Source organism: Poecilia mexicana, unplaced genomic scaffold, assembly GCF_051168715.1.
Source record: "Poecilia mexicana isolate PSO_F unplaced genomic scaffold, ASM5116871v1 scaffold_22, whole genome shotgun sequence".
Classification (NCBI taxonomy): domain Eukaryota; kingdom Metazoa; phylum Chordata; class Actinopteri; order Cyprinodontiformes; family Poeciliidae; genus Poecilia; species Poecilia mexicana.
In genome coordinates, this window is record NW_028263391.1 from 4,028,160 (window position 1) to 4,052,130 (window position 23,971).

The window sequence follows — 23,971 nt, forward strand, 5'->3', positions numbered from 1 at the left end:
GGCGTATTGTTGGATTGATTTGGGATTGCTTCCATTTTCTACAATATAGGATTGATTTTTTTAATTTATTTATTTGTCTGTGAGTGTGAGGATTGGGGAGGGATTTCTATGGAGTCAGCTGTAGTCCAAGTGCTAAGGGAGCCAACAGAAGCGTTTTTGCCTAACAGAACTTTGAAGCACAAATTAGGATTGTTAGATTTCATTTGAACAACTGCAAGACTTAAATCAATTTTCTTTGGAAACCTGAGACCAAACCTGAGATACTGATCCCAATACAATGATTGGATGATCTCATGCACTTCATTTAATTAACATAATGACTCAAAAACAAAACGGTGAAGTACAGAACTCGAGCTGATGAGTGGAAACAAGAGTGATGGTCAATAAGTCAGTCTGGCTGTATGATCTATGCAAAGAGACATGCACATTACCCACTTAAACAGACTTTATAGGTTTATATAAGACTCATATAAAGTCTTACACAGACTATATAACCCCATTCACAGTTCAGTATTCTAGCTCTCTTTCAATGAGAATATGTGGAATATTCTAGACTATAATGAAGCGTTGGAAGTTGAAATTCCTAGGCTCAATGCAACTCTACGCACATTTATTTTTAATGGCTGACTGTACCACCAAGAGCAGAACTAAATGTGAGAAAGATGAGAATCTTAGCCCTACGGTAGAGCTGATGTGCTTTCCACTGTGCATATTAATGCATATAAAGTAGGGCTGAGACTTTAGTCCCTTAATTTTGATTAATTGATTTAACATGTTAAACATTTTAAAGCAATTAATCATGTTCTTTTTCTCATACAAAAGTCCAGAGCCTGAACCTTTTGTTGCTGGTACAGCCATAAATCTGATGTACAAACGAGATCCGCCAACGGCGGACAAGTGACGGACAACAAAGCCAGTTTCTGTAAAAGTATTTTTGGTATTTGAACTTTTAAAATGGGTTGTTATAATTAACACTTTATTTGAAGTGGTGTGCCATGATGAGTCTTAATGACAGTTTGACTGTTGTCATGAAGTGTCATTTGATCAATAATGACATTTTTAATGCAGAGATGACATTTTTAATGGCCTTTTAAAGCAGCTTTGCATTAAAATGCCATTATTTACTGAATGACACTATATGACAACAGTTAAACATTCATGAAGAATGCTTCATGTTCATAACAGATACTATGTGTATGACGGTGTCATGTCAGTCTTGTACTTCTTCAAACAAAGTGTTACCAATTGTTTTTAGTGGGGATCTCAAGTATTAGCTAGTGGGCAGCAGACCAAAGGTCCACTGAAATACCTCAATTTGACCATTTCCATTTTGGCCGGTCTGAAAATAATAACTTTATTTAGTGTTGTCACCATATAGAGCAAAATTTGAGTTCTTATCTTTTGAGCAGACAAAAGAAGCCAAGTTGTACAAAATGGTGGTCCAATGAGGAACCCAACAAACTTCCTCACAATTTTTCTGCTGATGTTTGGTTAAACGCTACCAAAATTCTGTCCCAGCAGAACAAACGCAGCATTTGGGTCAAATGTATAATCAAGCAGATTTTACAGGGTATTATTGTAGTGCAGCAAGCGAGTCATTACGTCCAATCAGCAAATAACACCCATATAAAAGAAATGTTGATTTGAAGGCCAGCAACAATAGTTATGCTGTTTTCCATTACCGCTGCCTACAGTGCTTCTGAAACCAGGATGCACCTTTCTGCTGGCGCACAAAGGCAAAACAAACAAAAAACTTTACCAAAATTATAGTCATGCAATCTTTGATGATGAAAGGTAGAGGGTCTAGCTAGAAAGCAATGCTAAGGGAACAGGTTGGATTATATTTATTCAGCATGAAAGCAGTTCTTTCTACCGTATAAAAACACACATTTGCAGCACTACTGTTCAGCAAAATTTGTAGATGCTGCAAACTGATAATCAGGGAATGAGATTCAATATAACACACATTGAAGTTTATTAATTGCAGTTTTATGTGTGCTTACAGGGTTTTGGAAAAGTATCCACACCCCATTGGTATACTTTAGTAGGATTTTACATGATAAACCAGAACAATGAAGAAAAGGAGATAATGATCTTAATACAGTAGCTGACTTTTTTGACATTATTTTTTGCAGAATAGGATTGGATGAGAGAGTATCCTCAAACAGAAATTCTTGAATCTTTCTTCAATGTCTTATTTGGAATGAAACCTGAAACCATTTCATTATAGATCTGACTGTATGTTTATGCTAACAAAGAAAAATACCATATTTGATTAAAAAAAAGATGGATACATGTGAGTTTGATAAAATTCAGAAATTGCTATTTAAAAAAAAAGAAAAGTCAAACAAATCAATTCTAATCACAGGTTTTTATCTTAAGCCATCTGGAAATAGAATAGAAAAATCAGATGCAAGTAGCTGCAGTTACCTACAGACCAAAAATAAATGTATTAAAAACTTTGATTTTATCTCTGTATAGCTAAAATGACAACTAGACAATTATTCAAACAGACCATTTACAGAAAGCAAATTAATACCTTAAGGAATATCAAATTATGGGAATTTGGCACCATGTATAATTTACATGGAAATGTGTGCTTTCATAACTCCCAAAGGAAACTCATTACATCAGACTTTTGGATCTACAACAACCAAAATGACTGATGATCATGTGATGCATTAATATTCCTTAAGCATTAATTTTCACCCACTTAATGGGCAACTCGGCGACAATTACATTTGCATGAAAGTCACTTCAATTAACACGTGCTCCAATAAAGAGATGCATGGCGGAACCATCAATTAATATTCTCGGTTTACACTGTGGCATTGATGTGGCGCTCGGAGATCAAAATTGCTCCACACTTCCATCTGTTTCCAGACAAGAAACAAAAAAAAAAAGAAGAGAGAAAGCCCTGAGATTTCTGAACCGGCTCGCTGATTATTAGGGAGAGGATTCCTAAGCCTTTAGCAGAGTATCGGGTGTGACATACAAACATTGATTTCTCACAGGATCAAAACAAATTGATCCATTCTCCCGAGGTAGTTTGCCTTTGCAAACAAGATTCTGCAGAAATCAATGTGGAGACTCCGCTCGTCTCTCTTCACTGATGCGATTCTGGGTATGAACTGCAAGATAAAGATGGAGGATTGGATGGATGACCTGGAGGCTTCCACTGCCAACCCAGCAGTTTTCATACTGTTTAACAAAGTGGATCATAGTCGAGTGAAATTTAGGACAGAAATAGTTCTGGGTGTCCGTTGTCTTTGATCTGAAGCGCACAGAGTCCGTTTGTTCTACAAAGAAGACGGGAACTACTGATCCACCCGACCACCTAACCCTCTAAGCCCCTAACGCAGTGATCCTTGACTCCAGTGTGTGATAGTGAATCCCAGATGGTTCAGAACTGACAGAAGTCCCTGGTCAACATGTTTTCTGTAGCTTTAAAAATTCATCAATCATTGTGATGTCATGCAAAAGCAGCTATTTACATTTTGCCATGTTACAGCTGCAAACATAAGTCATAATAACATGATTTAATGTATTTAGACCAATACAATGTAGTACGGAGTTGTAACATGGTTGAAAATTTTGCGCGGACTGATTTTTTTTTTTTTTACTTTAGAAATATCAAAAAGTGTGAATTGACCTGCTTCTATTTTGATTCCTCTAAAAATCTAATGCAACAAATGATCTCAGAATTGAGCTAATTAGTAAGTAGTCGATCTGTGTGTGATTTAATGACATAAAAATAAAGGTGTTGCTTGAAGACATTAGAAGATTGCTCGAGAACATTGGTGAACAAACGACATCACACAGAGCAAGGGACACAGGAGTCTGCATGATTAGCTTGTGAAACGATATCCCTAGCTCTGAATGTCTCACAGAGCACCTAGCAATCATCCAAAAAGTGTAAAGTGTTGTGAAATGATCGTGCTACCTCTAGAGGAGCTGCAGTCGTCCTCAGCTATTATAACTGTCTATATTGGTCATAACGTTAATTTAACCAGATTAAAAAAACCTTCTTTTCAAGACAAACCTGGTAAGACGGCAGCACCGTTTACAACACAGGTGTCAAACTCCAGTCCTCAAGGGCCGCTGTCCTCCAGTTTTTAGATGTGCCAGAGGTTCAAAACGCTGGAATGAAATGGTTTAATTACCTCCTCCTTGTGTAGTTCGGTTCTCCAGAGCCTTAATGACCTGATTATTCTACTCAGGTGTGGTGCAGCAGAGGCTCATCTAAAAGTTGCAGGACACCGGCCCTTGAGGACTGGAGTTTGACACCCCTGGTTTACAAGTACCAACAACATGCACTCTTAAAATGTGCTTCATTCAAGCGTGGCAAAAAGAACGTTTTTGTTGGAAAAAACACCAACTTCACTGTAAAACATGGTGGAAGAGACTTGAGCACAACAGGGACTCTATACCCAGGGCTACAACAGAATATTCCAGATAGAAGAAAATTCATGTGGCCCCCACTTCATTCTACACTGGTCAGCACATACTCGAAGTGGACTCAATGCACATGTCTGCTGGACACGTCCGTGCAAAGATAAATTTTTACAACTGTGTACTCTGTGTGCTACAGTAAATGACTCGGCAGGAAACTGTTCAAATCAAACTGTCTTGTATGCAACGTCGGGCTGATAAGGGCGAGAGTCAGCGCAAACGGTCACAAGAAATGAGGCTAGGCGTCCAGCTAACTCATCAAACTAGCTAGTATCCATTTGGATTGTGGGAAATTAAGGGACTGTTGTCGCGAGAAATGTATCCGATTGGCACGGTTGACTGTCACCGTCCATGGACGGGTTTGACGGTTGACACGGTTTAGAGTCCCTGCTGCTCAAAGATTATATCTCTTCAGTATGTGGAAGCCTTTTAAAAATGGCACTGAATCTAGTTGCTGTCCATTCAAACTGACTGACCTTGAGCTGTTTTGTAAAGAATGAGCAAAACTTTTACTTTAAAACTACACAAAGCAAGTTTCATCACAGTGAAAGGTGGTTCCACCCCTCAACTCATGGATATTAAATACTAATAGAAATGTGTGCAACACAAAAAGCATGTGTAATATTCCTTCCACTTCAATACCATCCTGTATTTAGTAGGGATGTGCCGATCAGGTTTTTTCCTGCCGATACCGATACCGATCACCCATGAGGGCCAATACACCGATACCGATCACCGATACCGATCACATAATTATTATTTATTTATTTTTTATCATAAACACTACTGGTTACATTATGTGGAAAAAGGAACCATGAATTCACCTTAATTTAGACAAACACTTGTTTTTAATAACTTTTTCCAAGAAGAAAACTAAACAAAACAGGCATTGTGCAAATTGTACTGCTATTGATAATACTATCTCTAACAGACTGAAAACATATGAAGGCTCTGAAGAGGCTAAATAATGCAAAGAGCCAAAATAAAACCTCTCAACATTGCCAAAAAGTTCAAGTATAAAACTTAACATTCAAAGGCAAAAACAGGATCCATTACAATAAACAATCCAGAGTTACTGAATGAAAACTTCCTGATAGCATGGCGGCTAGCTGATTACTGCTAGCTCTGATTGGCTGTTTCTGACTGAGCGGAGTAATTATGCAGAACAGGGAGGAGATCGATTATTTTTTTAGAGATTATCTGTCTCATGTTAGGACAGCGAAAGTTTTAATATGTAGGTAAAATGTATTTTTTTAAGTTAGATGCTGCAGCTTTAAACAGGTTCGGTGTGAGAGTCACTACCAGGTGGAGCAGAAGCGAAGCTCCGTCTGTGAAATATTACTACCTGTAGCGTAGCAGCGGTTCAACAGGAGAGCAGAACCAGCGTCTGACATCGCAGCTCGAAGACTTAAATAATTTTGCGGGTTATTTGTTTAGCTTTCTGACCGTCATGCTAATCCGGGTGAGTGTTTGTAGCTGTGCGCTGCTTTACCTGCTGTCTGATCCTCCGTATGTCTTTTTTACTGCAGTGAGCCTCGATGTAGCCAAACTCCGTCAAGTATGGCACTGTTTTTATGTTGTATTAGCTTCGTTGTGTTTATGAATTTTGACGTCCTTCAATTTTCCGCCGCAACACGCAAACTTCCCCATTCACTCAGTGCGTTATAGTTCCACATCGCTTAGGATTTGTTGTTGCGCGTTTGCGCAGAGTGAAGGAAAGAGGAGACCAGCTGCACAAGCAGGCTGCGAAATGAGAAGCAGGTGATCGGTATCGGTAAAAGAGACAATGATCGCCGATCACCGATCATGCACTTTTTCACGAAAATCGGCCCGATTATGATCGGTGAACGATCGATCGGCACACCTCTAGTATTTAGTGTTGGTATGTCACAATAAAGTGCATTAAGCTGTGTGGCTGTACTGTGACAAAAAAGGTTAAAAGGCTTCAAGGCATAGAAATACTTAGCTATATCTGAGGAAGGCAGAATCCATGTGACGGTGTACGTAGCTTGCAGATAAGCCTGTGGATCGGCATACTAATGACGCCGTGGGTCAATGGTGTCGGTGGGACAGGTGGGGAAGTATGCAGGAGCGCTATAAGTGTGCAGTTACCCTTCAGTAGCACGCATCAATCTCCTGGCAGGCACAAGGATGAGAGGTACAACTCCAGCTGCTCACCACCCGCTAGCATGCTGAGACGAAGTGCCAATTGATATCTTCAGTGGTAAGCTGTTGTGACAGCTCCTTTGTAAATCAATGGACACTGCTGTTAAGCACCACCACTCATATCTCTTTGACTTTAAAGTTTTTCCCCAAGGGTTATTTTTTTTTCTCATACCCTGACTTCATAGCTTAGCCAGCGGCGGCAGAGCACACCCCGTGCATACCATCCTGTCCCTAACCTGGCTGATGAATCCCTGGGTACACTCACTCTTTTCTATTACGCGCCGCAATTTGACTTGCAGAGAGAAAATTTCAAATAATTGCAGGAATAAATTAGCTTCACCTCCATCTGTCCTCTTCTTCTTCTTCTTCTGTTTTTTTGTCCCTGACACTCTCAGCTCGCAGAAAATGAAGAAGTCCAGATTCGTCGTTCTGCATGGTGATTTGGCTGTTATTGCTGTGATGAGGAGGTAAAGCAGGGTGACAGATGATTTTTAGGACCTGAGTGCGCTCACTCCGGAGCGCGATATTTTTCTTTTTTTCTTTTTTTTTCCTCAGCAGTTTTTCTCCCCTCTGTCTGCAAACAACTGTATTCAGCCCTGCCGCTGTTCTTTCTTTTCGCCTCATTAGTTCGGAGGCAGGAAACCAAATTACGCTCAATTACAAAGTCATCAAAGGCCATCTGAAGTCCTGTCTCAGCAAGCTGGACCATTCACCAGGGAAGGAGCTTGAAAAACAAAGCTGAATTTAGTCAAGATTTAGCCGTAAAAGAAACTAAAAGGAGGTATCGCATCAGTAATGGCTCAGTAAGAAAAAACAAAAAAAAAAAAAAAACACAAGGAAGCCAGAGACTTCTACTTTTGCAGATATGGATTGTCTCCAGACTCTCACCAGGCAAATTAGAGCTCATATGTTTATGTACGCAGCAAAAATTTCAAATATTTGAGAGATTTTTCAGGAAAAATATAATACAAAAACTGCCACTAATGAACTCCCTTCTTGCTTATCTGGGGTCGGGCCGCTGGGGCAGCAGCCTAAGCAGGGAGACCCAGACTTCTCTCTCCACTGTCCGGCCTTCTCATCTGGGGGAATCCCAAGGCGTTTTTAGACCAGTCGAGAAACACAGTCCTTTCCAGCATGTCCTGAGTCTCCATCCAGAGGGGTGTGCCTGGAACACCTCAGCAGGCAGGCGTCCAGGAAGCATCCGCAGTCTCGTTCTTACAGGGCTTGTGAACTCAAGTCAGAGCTCCCGGGAAAATGGTTCTGGATGGTCATCCTGAGTTCAATTTCCACTTTTGACCATTTGCTACATGTGTTTTCTCTGCTCGTTGTTTCCTCTCTACTTACTGCTCAATAATGACCACTAGTACCAAAAAGAAACTTAAAAATACAAAGATCTGCAGACGACTTTAGCTGACATACAGAACTCTTTGGAAAATGTGATGTGGGAACGTTTAAAGACGCTCTACAAGCAGGCTGTAAATCAAAAATGGGGACTATGGTGGCGACACCAAAATAATCCAATGTCTACTATGTCAAGCAACACAGAGAAACCTCAAAACATTTGGCGTATGTGTAAAGATGAGTTGATAAAACACCATCTTTGAATTCACACAACAAATAACCATGACGCATTATTCATACTTTCAACAAAATGTCCAAAAGGCAGAAATTCTAGTGGCGTATGTAAACTTATGAGCCCAACTGCATGCTTTCTGTAATTGCCCAAAATTCCGTTTTTTGCCAAATCATAATTTTTCTTCCCCAGAGAGCAAAGCACACTGCCTGCAGCTTAGCTACACAGACTTTCGTTTATGATGCGAGCTCGACATGCATCACCGATTCATAAATCGCCATTCCCATTAGAAACTTGTTCATCCTTATTATCTTGTATATACCGCTTCGCTTCCACCATTTTACTCAGACGAGAAGGACTTTTTTTTTTCTTTCCTATAACACAGGAAAATGAGGCCAGTCAGTCTTTTTTTTTCTCTGAGTCTCTATGGAGCTAAGGAGCTTAGAGTAAATAGCACACAAGAGCAGGCAGGGAGAGTCTGAGTCCTGATGCACACAAGTAGTTCAATTGAAAAGCAAGACTTCCATCAAGTTAGTGAAACATGTCTGACTAATCTGGAAAGTTTTTCTCACCACAGAGAACTCTGAAGGGGGAACTCGGAGTTTAACTTTCGGCAATCATGAGATGACGGCGGATCAATGGTCCAGCTTATTCCTGCTGACTGGAAACAATATGAACAGTGTTTGGAGTTCATATTACCAATTGGTACATCTGACAGAGAATCTTTGGAGGGAGCTAAAAATGAGTGAGATGGTAAGGAGGACTCCCAGCATCAAAGACTTGCTGCTTATCGCAAAAGATGTATTGGCAGAAATTCCTTCAATTTTAAGAAGGGTTTAACTGCAGCAGTGCCAAGAAGAAATGCTCTGTTGATTATTGAGAGGTAAAAGTAATAGAGATTTATTTTAATGATGGAAAAAGAACAACAAAAATTAAACTTAATCATTATCAATGTTATTTGTCTGATATTCTGCAGTTCTATTTAGATCTGTACCGTCGTGCACTCAGACTAAAAATAATTTAATTAAGGAAACAAAATCCTTTCTGATTGTTGGAGATTTACTCTAAAATGCAGCTCAGATAAAGTTACGGAGAGGACACTTTTTCTTTGGAGCAAGATTTCCTCCAGCTGCCTCCATGGTTGTAGGACAACTGTTACAATTCAAGTAGCCACTTCAACTATAAGTCCCAGGTCTGCCTCTAGATGTGCAGTCATTTCTCTTTTCTTTCCACCAACAAAGGAACCCAGACGGGTAACTTCCAGCTGCGTGTGGACTTGGGAGACAAAGAACGACCAGATAACCCAGAGGTTAACCGTTCAAGAATAAGAAGCAACGAGATTCCTCCTTCACAGAATACGAAAAGGACGATCTGTAAAAACTCAATCATTTTCCTCCTTAGTGGGAGGAAAGTGAATTTACCAGAGGTGAGAAATGTTTTTGCAGGGTTTTGGTGTTTAAGAAACTATCTGGATATGGGTATCGCATAACATTTGGACAAATGAATTCCCTTTTTTTTTCTTTTAATATGAACCAGAACTAGACTTCAAAGGAGAATTTAAATATGTTTTTCCTTAAAGCAAGACAATGTGACTGATGTCAGCGTCTCTAAATGTTGCGGTTCATGTCTTACACGGACATGATTCGCATTGCGTTTCTAGAAAGCTTCGCTCTGGGGCCAATTGTCAAATGTATGCTGTTACCATGTCAACCAGAGGTCAAACGCAACAGAACATCACCAGAACCTGGTGTGACCTGAGCCTAGAGCTTGGTTCATGCTTGACGCATTTACATTCAAACCCGTGTTGAATACCAGTACTAAGCATGTGATCCTACATGCAACATGTTGACCAGCCATCATCTTAACTCATTCATTTGTTCTAGACACAGCAGCCCCCTTGTCACAGGATCAGAATCGCCACATGGTCTCAGCATGTGTTTGGGAAATCATTTCTTCCATTTTGCCTCTCCTATTGATATTGATTTTTATTTCCCAAATACACAAACACACGTATGTACACGCACACACACACACACACACACACACACACACACACACACACACACACACACACACACACACACACACACACACACACACACACACACACACACACACACACACACACACACATTCAGATTAAGTTATTGTCGTCAATCAAAAATAGTAATTTGGATTTAGAAGGTTGAATATGAAACTGCCAGGGAGAGGTAAAAGAGCAAAACTACAGAAAAGGTTCATGAATGGATATGCAGAGAGTTGAGATGAAATGAAGTCCAATAACCTGTTGGACCGACCCATGAAGGGAGCAGCAGAAAGAAGAGGAAAGTTAAGAAGTAGTTTGAAGGTTGAGAGGAAAAATGCTGCTTGAAATAAGTGACCTACTACCAAATCGCATGTGGTTTTGTATTAATGCATCTAATAGAAAACGAAGCCTTTTATAGGGTTTCCCCTAGAAAACTTGCTAAGCCCAGCAGTAGGAGCACCAGGGCAGACATCCAGTGGTTTTCCGTGTCTGTGAGCTGAAAAATGTTTGAGGTTTACAGGAAATTTGAAAATATGACTGCGTTATTGAACGACACTATTAATACCTAAACACCAACTTTAAAGTCTGGGAAAAAGTGATTAAAATAAACATACCTGTTTTGCATTAAAGTTGTTTTAACCTACAGTATCTTTGAAGTGTTCATCATTTATCCAGGACTTGTCACTTTATTTGCTGAAGTTGTTGGTGTATAGACCCATGGTGGTTACAGAGTCAGTCTAATGCAATTCCACCTTAACATCTTTAGTATCACTGCCACTGGTGTATTTCAAAAAGAACTATAATATATAAACAAAATGCTTAGCCTGAAGGGAGCAGTAGTATTATTTTTAGCTTAACTCAATGTTTAAATTAGGTTTGACTTCAGCACCATCTCATAGCTATTTAGACGTCTTTTTGAGAGTCTGTATTCATTTGAAACATTTGTTATCTTTGGAGACAATAAAAATAATAATAAAAAAGAGCAGCTGTCTTTGAAATAGTTGCTATATTTTCTGTGTCTGGTGAAATCAGAGTAGCTACGATACATCTAAAGCACAGTCTTACCCTCGCCGGGCCTAAACAATGTCAGCTTTATACAGACGTAACAAGCTGTGACCTTGCATTTTGTCACCACATGATGTCTGTTACAGTTCGTCTCGTCTCTGGAGTCACTGGCTCATCACTAATGCTGTTACTCACAGCGACAGCCTCGTAAGAACTTGTCGTCTATTGTTAGACAAAATAATAACCCAAAACAAACTTCGCTGCCTGCGAAACCAGCAGCCACAATTTGTACTACTTAGTCACCAGTGTCATTCTTTCTGTCACTGGTGCATCATTCATTCGGAGGGATGATCTCTCAACATCAAAGCAGCCTGGTTGCCTCTGGCTGATGAATAAAAGCTACAACACAGAGTCTAAGACTGTAGAGAATTGGTGGATAATGCTGGATGTAAGCCGTAGTTTATCTGCTATAACAGTGTTATACTGAAAATGTCTCCATTAGCAGCATTATCACCCACTGTTATATATAAAACACACATTTTTGATAATACAGTCCTTTGTGCAGCTAAAGATACTCTTTAAAATCTGGTTCTGGCTGCAAAATTGCCAACTTTTCTTGATTTTTCATAAGAAAGATATTGTTGCCCATCATTTCACACTCATCCATGTCAGGGTTTCCCCCCAAAAAACTTGCTAAGCCTGGTGGTAGGGGGCGCTAGAGCAGACCACTGTGTTTTTGTGTTAAAACTTAAGTTACAAAAATTCAGAAGTGTACAAGAAGACGTCATAATTTAAAAATAACAGTGTGTGAGGCCAACAGGCAGTTAGAGGAGATCAGTATCTTTATAAAAGGTAACGTTAGAACGTCATTGGTTTTTGTTTTAGTCCATCATGTAACAGGTTTGGTGTTCTGTGATGGTTTTCTGGTGACTTCAGCTACTTTGCAGCTGCTCTGCCTTTCCCCATCTCCCCTCCTTTCCTCATTAACTCACTTGACTTCATTTTATAATCACCTTCTGTAGTACAGCATCTCAGGGTTTTATTTTCCATTTCGCCATCGGTTGTCTGTGTTCTTGTCATACTGCTGTTCACTGAGTTGCCAAAAAGTTCAGATTTGTTCCTCAACTTACTGCAGTTATAAAATTATCTATAAAGGCAGACGTAGGTGAGCTTGACTTGTCTTTAACGTTGATTGTTTAAACAAAGGCAGTAGTGGATACATTTTCTATCTTCTATAACTAGCCTGGCCATTGCCTTCCACTCAGTTCTCGGCAAGTTTTCTGGCATTTAGCAAATATGAATTTTGGTTATTCAAACCATATTTTGAATAACCATAATTACATGAGCTAATTTAGTTGTTTTTTAAATTAGATAAAACAGAAGTTTTACCTAATTTAACTTCAGGCAGTGAGGAAAAAAATGTTTGTATTTTTATTCAGTGTATGTAAATATCTGGTTTCCACTGTATATTTGAATAAATTTGGTATGATTGGGCTAAAGTTATGATTTTTTTTTGTCTGTGGTGGCTTCAGCTTTGATTCAGTGCAATAAAAGTAAACAGATTAAAATGAAGCTGAACTGAATTGCAGCTGGACACCACAGAGGAGGTACTTGGAAAGGTGTCGGAACATGCAGTACTTTGAGTTAATGGAATGGCTGAAGACTGATTAGATCTGATGCTAATTCCACTGCAGGCTGAAAGCATCCTCAGTGTTAGAGCAGCACTGAGGACAGGCAAACAAATCCTGTCCTAGCTGGTGACTGTAACACTTTTTAAAGTGAGAGGAAGTCATTCCCAATTAATTTATTAACATTTTGTCACGACAAATTGGATTTTATTGGCATTTCATGCTACAGAACGTCATCATTCTTTCAACGATTTTCAGTTCTTGCCACAGATTCTTGACTAAATTTAGGTCTAGACTTTGACTGGGTCATTCAAATTTATATGTTTTGATCTAAACCGTTCCATTGTACGTTTGGCTGTTGGAGGCATTAATAGGTTTTCTTTCAGGATTGACCAGTTTTGAGCTCCATCCATATTCCTTTTAATTTTCTGATTTTCTGTCCCCGCAGAAGAAAAGCTCCTCCACATCCACATGTTGTTCTTAGATCAATTTAAAGTTCTGGTGGGACACAATTAAAATTTTTTTAATTGAGTTCATTGCAGGGTCTGTAATTTATCGCTTTTTAATCAAAAACCATACATCGACAAAATAAGCAACATTTTTGATTCAGAAAGCCTTTTTTGCTGCTGGATTGTTGAACAGACATTTGAGCTCAATAGTAAAGAAATATATTGTTTTTAATCTGTTATTTAGGCTATTTAACAATCAGATTGGTGCAAAGATCTAATGTACACATCTAGTTCTCCAGTGTTTCAGGAACTCTTGATCGTTCGTGGAACTTAAATGGACTGTGAACGCTGACATTAGCGCTGGGGACGTCTATGTTTAGCACTGAGATGCTATATTAGGCTTTGGTGATAGGCTAACCCCTTTTAAGCACAACTTGCACATAACAATATTTTTCAATGTCCAATCAAATTCTGGGGGCTACAATTGGGTAAAGTTTAAAACTTCAACAGTGTCTACACCTCCATAAAGCAATCATTTCTCAATAGTTGAGAGTAGAGACCTTCTTGATTTAGCAAATAAGTGTTTTTTTTTACCAGACTAGACCCTTCTAAAAAAACATGTCTTTTTAGAGCTACCAGTTCTCTTCATAGTTGTTCTGGTCCCTTACTGAGTCGGTTATGTTTTGGCTCTTGCCACAGCTACTTCCTGTTACTTACTCAGACAAATGTTGTCATGGAAAAAGGCCAAGAAGTCATTGCATTGCTCCCTGTGGTTGCCACTTGCTGCACAGGAGCACCAGGGTCCCACGTTGGAAGTGGAGTTGTCAAGGTAGTTGGGAGTTATCGTGCTTCCTGCAACGGAGAGAAGGGAAGATGAGGCAGATCTGGATTTCTACAGGTACATTTGAGCAAAGACAGATTCTTACATCACCATGCTTGAACTGGACCAATAAGACACAGTCTCAGCAAAATGAATATTTAAAATTTTTAGCTGTGCCTCGGTATTTAGGCTTTCCCTTACAGATTGGTTGACTACTGTATGTGTAAAAATGAAACGGGATGTGCAGCTTCTGACGCAACACATAAAAATAACAGAGGGGTTGAACGTCAATTTGGGTAGAACTCTGGCTGATTTAATCTTGTTGTACGTAGGCCGATTAGGACTTCACTCTGATTATAATAATCAAATAAAGGTCTTTACGCAGCAATTTCTATCATCACACAACACTGGCCTAATCAGGTTTAGATGGAGATGTTCATCTGCATGTAAATGTAGTCATTTGGATGGACAGTGAGAGGAATTTAAAACGTGGGAAAAGACAAAGACGTTCGCGCGAATGTCTGAGATCAAGAAGTAGTGAAGAAAAAGTTCTGGCAATTTGTTCTGGACATCTTCAGCACCTGAGGCTGTCCAGAGATGGTGAACTCAGGTGTGATAAATCGCAGTTATTTTTTAACAAGGGGGGCAATCACTTTTTCACACCGGGCCATGTGGGTTTGGATCTTTTTTCTCCATCAATAATAAATATCTTAATTTAAAAACTAAGCTTTCTGTTTATCTGTGTGGTCTGGGATTAGGGCTGGATGACATGGCTGAAAAACGTATCAAGGTTTACATTTTTTTTTGTTGCCATTATTGATAATTGATTAGTTTTTTTTGTTTAAAATACTTGAAATACTGCCAAACTAGTGATGTGTCCTTTCCTGTTTTATCCTGTTTTCACTCGTGTGACAAAGTGGTTCAGTTTGTGTTCACCACTTGTCCCTTATTCTTTCTCATTCACTTACTTTCTATATTTGGTTATAATTATTAATTTAAACATTGCAATTTTGCTTCACTTACTATCCCAGGTTTGTTTGGCCAGCATTATGTTGCAGGGTACATCTATGTTTAGGTTAAAGTTATTATTTTTGGATTATGGGTTGTATTTGTTTCAAGGTATATTTATGGTATTTGTTTTCCTTTGTACTCACCATCATTTGTCCTTGTAGATCTGCAGCAGGGCAGGAGTATGGGAGGGGCCGGCCCAGTACTTCCTGCTTAAATGGCTGGATGATGTCAGTGATTACCTTCCTGGGTTCTACCAATTAGAGGGTTTTCTTTTGTGTATTGCTTTGTTTGTTTTTCTTTAACGTAACCTTTTGAGTTATCTTGTATCATGTAGTTTGTTTTGCAGACAACTTCATTATGTAGGAGTTTGTAAATTAGATTTGTAATTTTAGTGTTTCTCTGTTTAGATTTTGTTTGTCTGATCTGTTCCTTTGTGGCTGTGTCCAATCAAGCACAGGTGTGGTGCCAATTAGAGATAAAAACAGAGAGCTTTTGGATGCTCGGGGGAGAGAAGTCGGAGAAAAGAGTGAATAAAAAGTCCTTTGAAGAAACTGAAACCGGGTGGCTGGTACTGATTTTCTGTTCACCTTCTGACCCTTGTGCCTAAACTACTTTACAACTCGATGGTGCTATTTTTATTTTTTTTTATTTTTATTTTTTTAAAGAAGTTATGAAGCATGGTGTCATGTTGCCAAGAACTACTATAGGTACTGTTGTCTTATGATAACTTCTTTAAACTGAGTGGTTTCCAGCAATCTTCTGTGTATTGTGTGATCACTTGCTGATTTTTTATCTAAGGTACAATAGCCATGTTTTAAGCTTCTGTGCGCTTCACCTCATCATCATGTTGGGGATAATTCTCTTAAAACAGCAGTTGATAGTTGTAATTGCTTTAATGTGCACAGCCACTGGCATTATAATCAGACCACCATCGATCACTGAGGCATGCTTCTCATCACAACCCTCAATTCGTTCTTTTGAGTCGTGTTCAGTGGGCTTGACAATTCTGAGCCTTTCTTGGCATAAAAAGGCTCTTTTTTGATCCAGATATATCACAGAGGCTGGTGCGAGTGAGCAAGAAGTGAAACCGAAAGGCTCGGTCCTTACCTATCAAGCCGGTGTACGCGAGTAGACATGATCCATGATTCTCTCTCTTGCAGCCACTGGCGCTGTGCTCGGACGCTTCACAGTCATACTGGAACTGTGCCCAGCGGGACCTGCGGGAGCAATAACACGCCATCCATCATTCGCCGGCTGCTTGGCCGCTGCACTCATTGTGTCGTTCAGTGGTGTCGAGCACCGGCGCTTTTTCCTAACAACGGGACGGAGATCTAAAACCCACAATGCTCATCTAAATACTCATACTCCTACATCAACTCCCTCCGCTCCGCAAGAGTTCCCATTCCACGGCACTTCCAACCCATAATCCAGTCACCTCTGGTGACACTCATTCCTCTGTTTCCAATCCGGTCACTCTTTTCCCCCATCCCGTTATCATCTGGAAGGCTGCCAGACTGTATAGAGTCAATGAGGGGCACAGACAGGCCTTGGCTCCGCTCTCTAAATACCGTCGGTGCAGTCTGGCAGACGGCACGCCTCCCTGCCAGCCATTGCTGGAATATCAGATGGATATGGATGCTGCATATGAACACTTCCTCCCACGGTCACTTTGCTCTCCCCCTCCTTACCTTTTCAGTCAGCGACCCACACCACTACCCACATAACCGTCATCATCATCCAAGGCTATCGTGACCATTACGTTGCATCACTGGCCACCCCATCCACTAGAACTTGCAGCAGGATTCCCTCAGGGTGCCGCAGCTCTGCATCCTGCCCTCATTTGACATGTCAATGTAATGATGTGCATAAAACTCAAAGGGCTGTGCAGTGAGTGAAGGCAGCCTCCACAGGCGGGCACTTAATGCCGGCTGACTGGTATGGGATTATGAGGGGGGCCAAGACGAGGCCTTGAGATGGTCCGTTCGCGGTCGGACGACACCTGATCGATAGCCATGACAGATGAAGTCCTTTGTCTTTTTGACATTTGAAAGGAACCAGATTAAATGTTGGCGACGCTTTGCTGACAGAGAAAACAGACGGGACGTGTGTGAGAAGGCCTTGCTCTCGAGAGACATCCTGTATGCATCCTAATGACTTCATGACGTTGTTTGGATTTTTGATTCAACAAACTGATTCATTAAAATTTTCATGGCATCTAGTTTTCATTAGTACGTCACGTAAACACATTTTAGGCTGTGCAACCATAACATATTTTTTTTTGCATGCATTTTCTGTCGTTTGCTCTCATGTCCAGAGGACGTCTCAGTGTTTAATATTTTGCGAGCGTCCAGAAAAACAAAACGAATCTCAAGTGATAAAGACACGGCTGCTTGTTGCTAGCTGCGTCCTTCAGAGAATGAATGCGGACTTTAATTGAGCTAATTAAATGAAGTTAACAAATATCACAACTGAGAATAATTAACCACAACTGACAGCTTGCATCTAAATGAACACATCACACTTGGCAAACCAATCTTTTAGGTTAGAATACAATTTATTCTCTAGCAGTAAATCATCCTTGAATAGAGTCCTGAGCCCCTCCTGACTTCCCTGTGGTCTTCTTTTGCTTTAAAGAATTTCTGCCCAGTATAGAACGAATCCAGTTAAAGTCACACCAGTCTGATCATTTTAGTTCTCTAGCTAGAGACTGCAGGCGAAACCCATTGAAACAGTGTCAATGTGGGAATCCATGCACCCCACTTACTCCTCTGTGAAGAATGCTGGCCTCCCCACTGGGGCACTGTCAGTCACCCTCATGTACACGCTACTCACACCCTTCCCCGTGCTGTCTGCTAGGCTAGGCTATTGCTAGTCCCCCACAGAGCCTGTTGGAAATGCTCAGGCTAGTTAGCATGGCCACTGATGACATTGGATAAGCGGTTTTTCTGTGACTGTAAGTTGTTTCTCTGCTATTGGCACATTGAGTTGCATGTATATGAGCATGATTGACAGTGCTAAGACTCTCCTCTTCTCTCTTTTTTTGTTTTTTCCCCATGACAGAGCAGTATATATCTATAGATTGCTTTAGAACCACAGGGTGAAGGCCAAGGAGCTCAGTTTTTGTACTTTTTTCGCCCCCCAGAGATTATCTGTCTCATGTCAAACTGTCACGAAATGGTGATGGTTTTAAGACGTATGTAAAAAACATATTTCATAAGAGTACATACTGTTGTTTTAAAGTGGAGTATGTCATTTTTATACAAGTTTTGTGCATATCTGTTGAAATTATGTCATGAGAGCACGAGACGGATAATCTATGACAAACATCGACATCATCCTCCTCTTCCTGGTTCCACTATTTTCATCTGAAGAAATGCACCAATCAAAACCAACCAACCAGAGCCAGGAGGAGTGTGTTGGCATTGTTAAGCATGTGCTTACGTACGTGCTGCTAAATGTGCCAATGAAACAACTTTCTCTGCCATTGACGGTTTATCCGCCGTCATCGGTGGCTATGCTAACTAGCCTGAGCATTCACAGCAGCCTTCATTGTCTTCATTATGGAGTGGCATGTTTGTTCAGATGACAGCAGGTCCATAACTTCTAACATGTAAAGAGGCAATTGTCAACTCTTAACTGAGCTGCGATGCAACGTTCAGACAGTCTAAACACGAACATTTCTAAAAAACGGGCCAAGCGTCTACCTGCACACGTAGTCTTGTTTGCAGTCTCGCAGCTGAGCCAGGCAGTTGGGCTTGTCCTTTTCTTCGTATGAGCAGGATGGCACGATGGTTTGCCTGCGGCGCTCGGCGCAGGCTGTGTCGGTGCAGGGACAGAACAGCAACTCATGGGTGTAGTCGGGGGGAACGCGGTCAAAGAACTTCCTGAGCGCCTTGTTGCACTTTGGTCGGTTACATGGCCCCGAGCGGGCCGACGGCTGGATGCAGGCTGAGACGTACTCGGTGCGCAGCTTTTGACACGTCTCATCTATGTTGCACGCCTTGGCGGCATCCAGGCAGCGGTTCACTGTTGTTACCTCAGACTCTGTGGGAATAAACAAAAAACAAAAACAAAAAAACCACAAATGAGAGGTTACAAACAAAGCTTTTTATCCCTCTGTGTGGTGTGTGAGAAGTTCAAATCCCATGCAATGTTTACAAATGATCCCCAGACTTAATTGGGGCCGATCGCGACTCGCCACTGTCACACCTCCGGACTCAGACGCGGCGGATAAAACCATAAAACTGCATCTGGAGTTAAAATCCAAAACTGCTGATTATTTGTACTAAACCTCTTTGCAATGAATAGAACATGAGTGGTGTTTAAATGCTGCATGAGCTCTGGTGCTGGATGTGTTTCAGCCAAGGCCTAATAGCTGAATATTTCATTCTGCGAGGTTAATGCAGAGTGGCAGCGGAGAAGAAGGGGGCTCCTCCATCTCTCCAACCACACAACAAGGTCTGTAATTACTGTTCCTTCCCCTTCATCAATCTATTCATCTATCAAGCTCTCCCCCCTTTACATCTGGGGCTATCCCTCAAACCCCTGATTCTCTCCTTCCCTTCCCGTTTTCCTTCCGTTGTCATCCGTCTTTTTTCTTTCTTTTTGCTCAGGTCCCTCTCTGTCTGTTCATCTATTCTCCACAGTCTCCTCCATCCCTTCCTCCCTCACTGCCTTCCCTGTTAATGAGTCTCCTCTGTGGAGGCAGTGAAAAGCTCCCTTCACAACCGCTGCTGTTTCGGCCGCATTATTTCCCAATCCATCATCATGTGTTCATGTTTTCTCTCTTTTTTTTTTCCTCCCAAGAGATCCCCTTCCCCGCACCCTACAGTCAATACTGCCATGATGACGCTCAGCTCCTCTGGCAGATAGAGGCGCTCATTAGTTTGTTAAGTGACTGTGTTTGTGTCTCCAGGTGGATTTAACTCTGACTGAGCTGTCATATATGAAAAAAGGAGTGACCTTGGAGAGCGAGCTAACGGCCCATTGCAGAGCACGGGTTACTGTGTTCCTGACTTAAATGCTTGGAAGCCCACCTGCGTACACTGGTTGGACTTTGACAAATTGTTTCCTAAAGGGGCGTTAATGGCAAGGTTGCATCGTGAATTTAATTTTTGGTTCTTTGGGCACTTTTTTTCAGCTATTATGACCTTTTAATCTGCTGCTAACATGCCGTAAAAGTAACTGTATTGCCATCAACCATAAAACAGTGTGAATTTGAAATAAATGTTCGGTTAACGGAAACACACCATCTCAGAAAAAAAGAAAAAAAAAAACTAAAGTTAAAAGAAAGTTTTTGCGCTAGGAGGAGGCGATTTTTCAGCTGTAACAAAATTTGTTAATTTTACAAAACTACAATGGAAACACTTTTTTCCCCGCATTGCACGAGTCACATGATCAATTATTGGATGTTACTCCTGGCGAATATGATGAACAAGTGGTAGAAGGATCATGGCACATGTGGTTTTAATTTCATTCCTTTAACAGAAACACTGCAATTGCAAAATTGTGTTTTTTCAACATTAGCGGAATATCGACGAGGGTTTTCACATTTGTAAGGGAAACACAGCTGGTGTTGGTGTCTCTCGGCATTTCCACTCTGGCATTTTCATAACTTGTCTGGATGGTTTCATGTCAGTTTTAGTTCCACTTTAACATAAATAGGTGGTCTCACAAATCTTCACCATAGCAATGCAAGTTATCAATTGAGTTAATCTAAAGTTGACTAGTTTTAATGATTGACTAATGTTGATAAGCGACCATTTTCTTAAAAATACAAGTTTTCTCTTGTGTCAAGAGGACGACTCTCTCTCCATAACATGAGCTACATTTTTAATATGCTGAATTTGAATAAAGAAGCACATCATTATATCCGATTTTTTTGTCAGCTGTCAAACACTGACTGAATAAACAGAAAGTTGTGGTTTTCTCATCTTAATAAACTCAACCTTGCTTATTGACAGTTTTTTCCCACCTTATTAAATTTTTTTTGCATTATGCCCTCTGCTTATTGCATCCTCACCTACATAGTGCATAAGTAATTTTTGACTAAGAAGTTAATGCTGCTCCACCACGCAGCTCGACTGAATGAGCTTTATTTAAGATTAAACTTAAGGAACTTGAGTGTATTTAAAAAAGAACAGCATAAAGTGCATTTTGCATCCCACACCTATTTGGACTGTTTCTCTTTCCTGTTCTGGGATGCCCCTGCCATCTTTATTTCTGTATTAACTGGTTTTGCTTAAGGATGACCAGCGTTGCCCGCTGCTGGATGGAGACCACACAGCAACCCTGGCAGAAGGTCATTTTATCAAATGGTGGGGGGAAAATTAACCATTTATGGACAATTAATTGTAAGTTGATTAATTATTTTCATCCCTAATTCAACCCCAAAAAACTTGCAAGAGGCTGAAGAGGCTTAATACTGGGGTGGATGTTTTCATTTCAACTAGACAACTTGGATCCAGAAAGAGCTATAAGACAATGATTTAAATGGAAAACAGAATTTATTCATCCATAAAATATATAAAAAACAAAATAATAGAACAGAATGCATCTTTTTTTCCACCAAAGTAAAAAGAAGTAGAAGATATTTTAGCTCACAAATAATGGATGGGTACAAAACTGAACCTCACCACAAAAACAACACCTATAATCACAGAGCAGTTCAGTGTCTGAGGGCTGCTTGTTGACATTTGGGACAAATAACTTTGTTAAAGACACCTGTGGCCATGACAACACAGTAACTCCTGAAATGGATGTGAACAGTTGGTTGTTTGTTATTTTTTTTCTTGGCTTTTTTCCTTGTCATGTCAATGCAAATTTGAGATGTTCCCACACATTATTCCCAAGATCCAATCCTGTTTAATCTAGGTTTGTAGTCGCAGCTTGGGCAACCAAACCCACTTATAAAGACGCTCTGTTTTCTGAAAAGTTCAGCTGGCAGTCGAGAAGAGCCCCTAGATGTTTGCAATGCTCAGCAGTTCAGCTGCCTGTCAAGTGAAACTGGCTGCTGTGTCAGGTTTTTTTCTCTTCTCTTCAGTTTGTAATGCCTTATTTGTTTTAACTGTAAATCACTGTTTTGTTTTGTTTTGTTTTAAATACAGCAAAAGTCTAATTTTTCAAGTCCTTTGATTTACTGTTATTTGCTGCATTTTTGTTTTTGTATTATTTTACTTGCTATGTGACAGTCTTTTGTTGTATCTTTAACATACATTTTTCTACAGTGTACATATCATGATGGACACGTTTTTATTATATCGATACTTAATACATCTGATAGAATATTCACTAAACTCCCAATCCAGAACCACACAGTATTCTGGGAGATGTAGGCAGAGGAAAGACTTTAGCTGCTCAACTTCTCATGGCTAGTTAAGCAAAATTAGTGGCATCAGCCGACTTACTCACTTGTTGGTTACCTAGCAGCATCCTGTTGACTAACTTGTGCAGAAGCAGTTTCAAGTCACCATTCCTCATAAGGGCTAAAAAATAATTAAAAACACTTTATCAACAAGAACTGTTGATAAAGCAGGAATCATCAGTTTGACAGTATTTTAGATATTTAAAACTAGCAACTAATCACCAAGTTTCAATGTTGTCTATATGTCTGAAAAACATCAATGATATAAATGCTTCATGATGTCCAGCCATAATTTAGCGTTTCATTTCCTATGTGACACTTCATTACAGGGCATTACAGCTCATTGTAATCCCAACTTGGGGACTTAATCACCATTTGACTTGAAAGATAATTCTTCAGTTTTACTGCAGTCACAGAGAGATGAAACAAAAACTGTGGACTTTTCATTGGGTTGTTCTACAGGACTCCATGGCAACATGGACTTACATAGTGATGCTGGATCTAAGCAGCTGATTTCCTTATTGCTTTAACAAGCAACTTGTTGCATCAGACACCCAACGCAAACCCAACTGATGGCGTATTTTCTCTCCAGCCAGGGAGCATGAAGTGTAAAATTCTTGTATGAGGAAGCACAATTTGTAGCCCTCCTCAGGGCCAACCATGCATTAAAGAGCTCCTCTCTGGGTGCAGGACATGTAATGTGTTTCAATAGATGCAGTCTCTCAGCGCTACTGACTGTACTGCAGTTAGCTGATTAATTGGTGCAGGGTGAAGCACTTTGTTATTTGAATACTCTTCCAAATATGACGAGCTGCAGCTCCGGCTTGCATCTTTGAAAAGGGTCATTACTCTGTCTGAGGGAGACGTGCTGTAAGGGTGGAAAAACATCCATTAATCACGCTTCCGTTGTTTTGGCAGCCGACTTGTCGAGATGCACGGCGTGGATGTCAACTTTGACCTCCTGTGTAGTTACAGGAATAAAATTTATGAGGACGCGGTACAGTGCCTGTCCAGCCCGGCTGTAACTCAGAGCAGCGGAGGAACAACGGGGCATCATTCCAGTGAGCAGCATATGTATGAGGTGACAAAACATGACAATGCCTGTAGTAATTAGAAATATTTGAGACCTTCAGGAAATTCTTTGGCTGTTTTCATTAAATATCAGATGATGAGTTAGCTATATGCTTTCATTAATTCAGGCAAAATGAACCAATCAACCCAAAACAGTCAGTCAGTCTAAGGAAAGATGACTTCTGAGTAAGGCTGGACAATAAATCAATAACCATATATGTCACAGTCAATGTGATCAATATCAATAGACAATACATGTGATAGAATATTTACTATATGGAATTGTTACTGAACTCCAATTGCATTCTGGTCGATGTAGGCGAATGAAAAGCTTTATCTGCTCAACCTCTCATTGAGACACCTCACACATGGTTGGTGGCATTAACTACTCAGGCTTTGGTTACCTG

At 40.3% G+C, this 23,971-nt stretch overlaps 1 protein-coding gene across 1 annotated transcript in view; it reads right to left on the reverse strand.

The window, feature by feature from the left end:
• gfra4a (GDNF family receptor alpha 4a) overlaps positions 1-23,971 on the reverse strand; it is a gene marked incomplete at its 5' end in the record, with an annotated part of 42,904 nt that overhangs the window by 13,020 nt on the left and 5,913 nt on the right. The window contains 3 exons of the mRNA XM_088002824.1: positions 14,017-14,151; positions 16,238-16,347; positions 18,835-19,174. Coding sequence (XP_087858950.1) covers positions 14,017-14,151; positions 16,238-16,347; positions 18,835-19,174 — 585 coding nt within the window. The remainder of the gene's footprint in view (positions 1-14,016; positions 14,152-16,237; positions 16,348-18,834; positions 19,175-23,971) is intronic.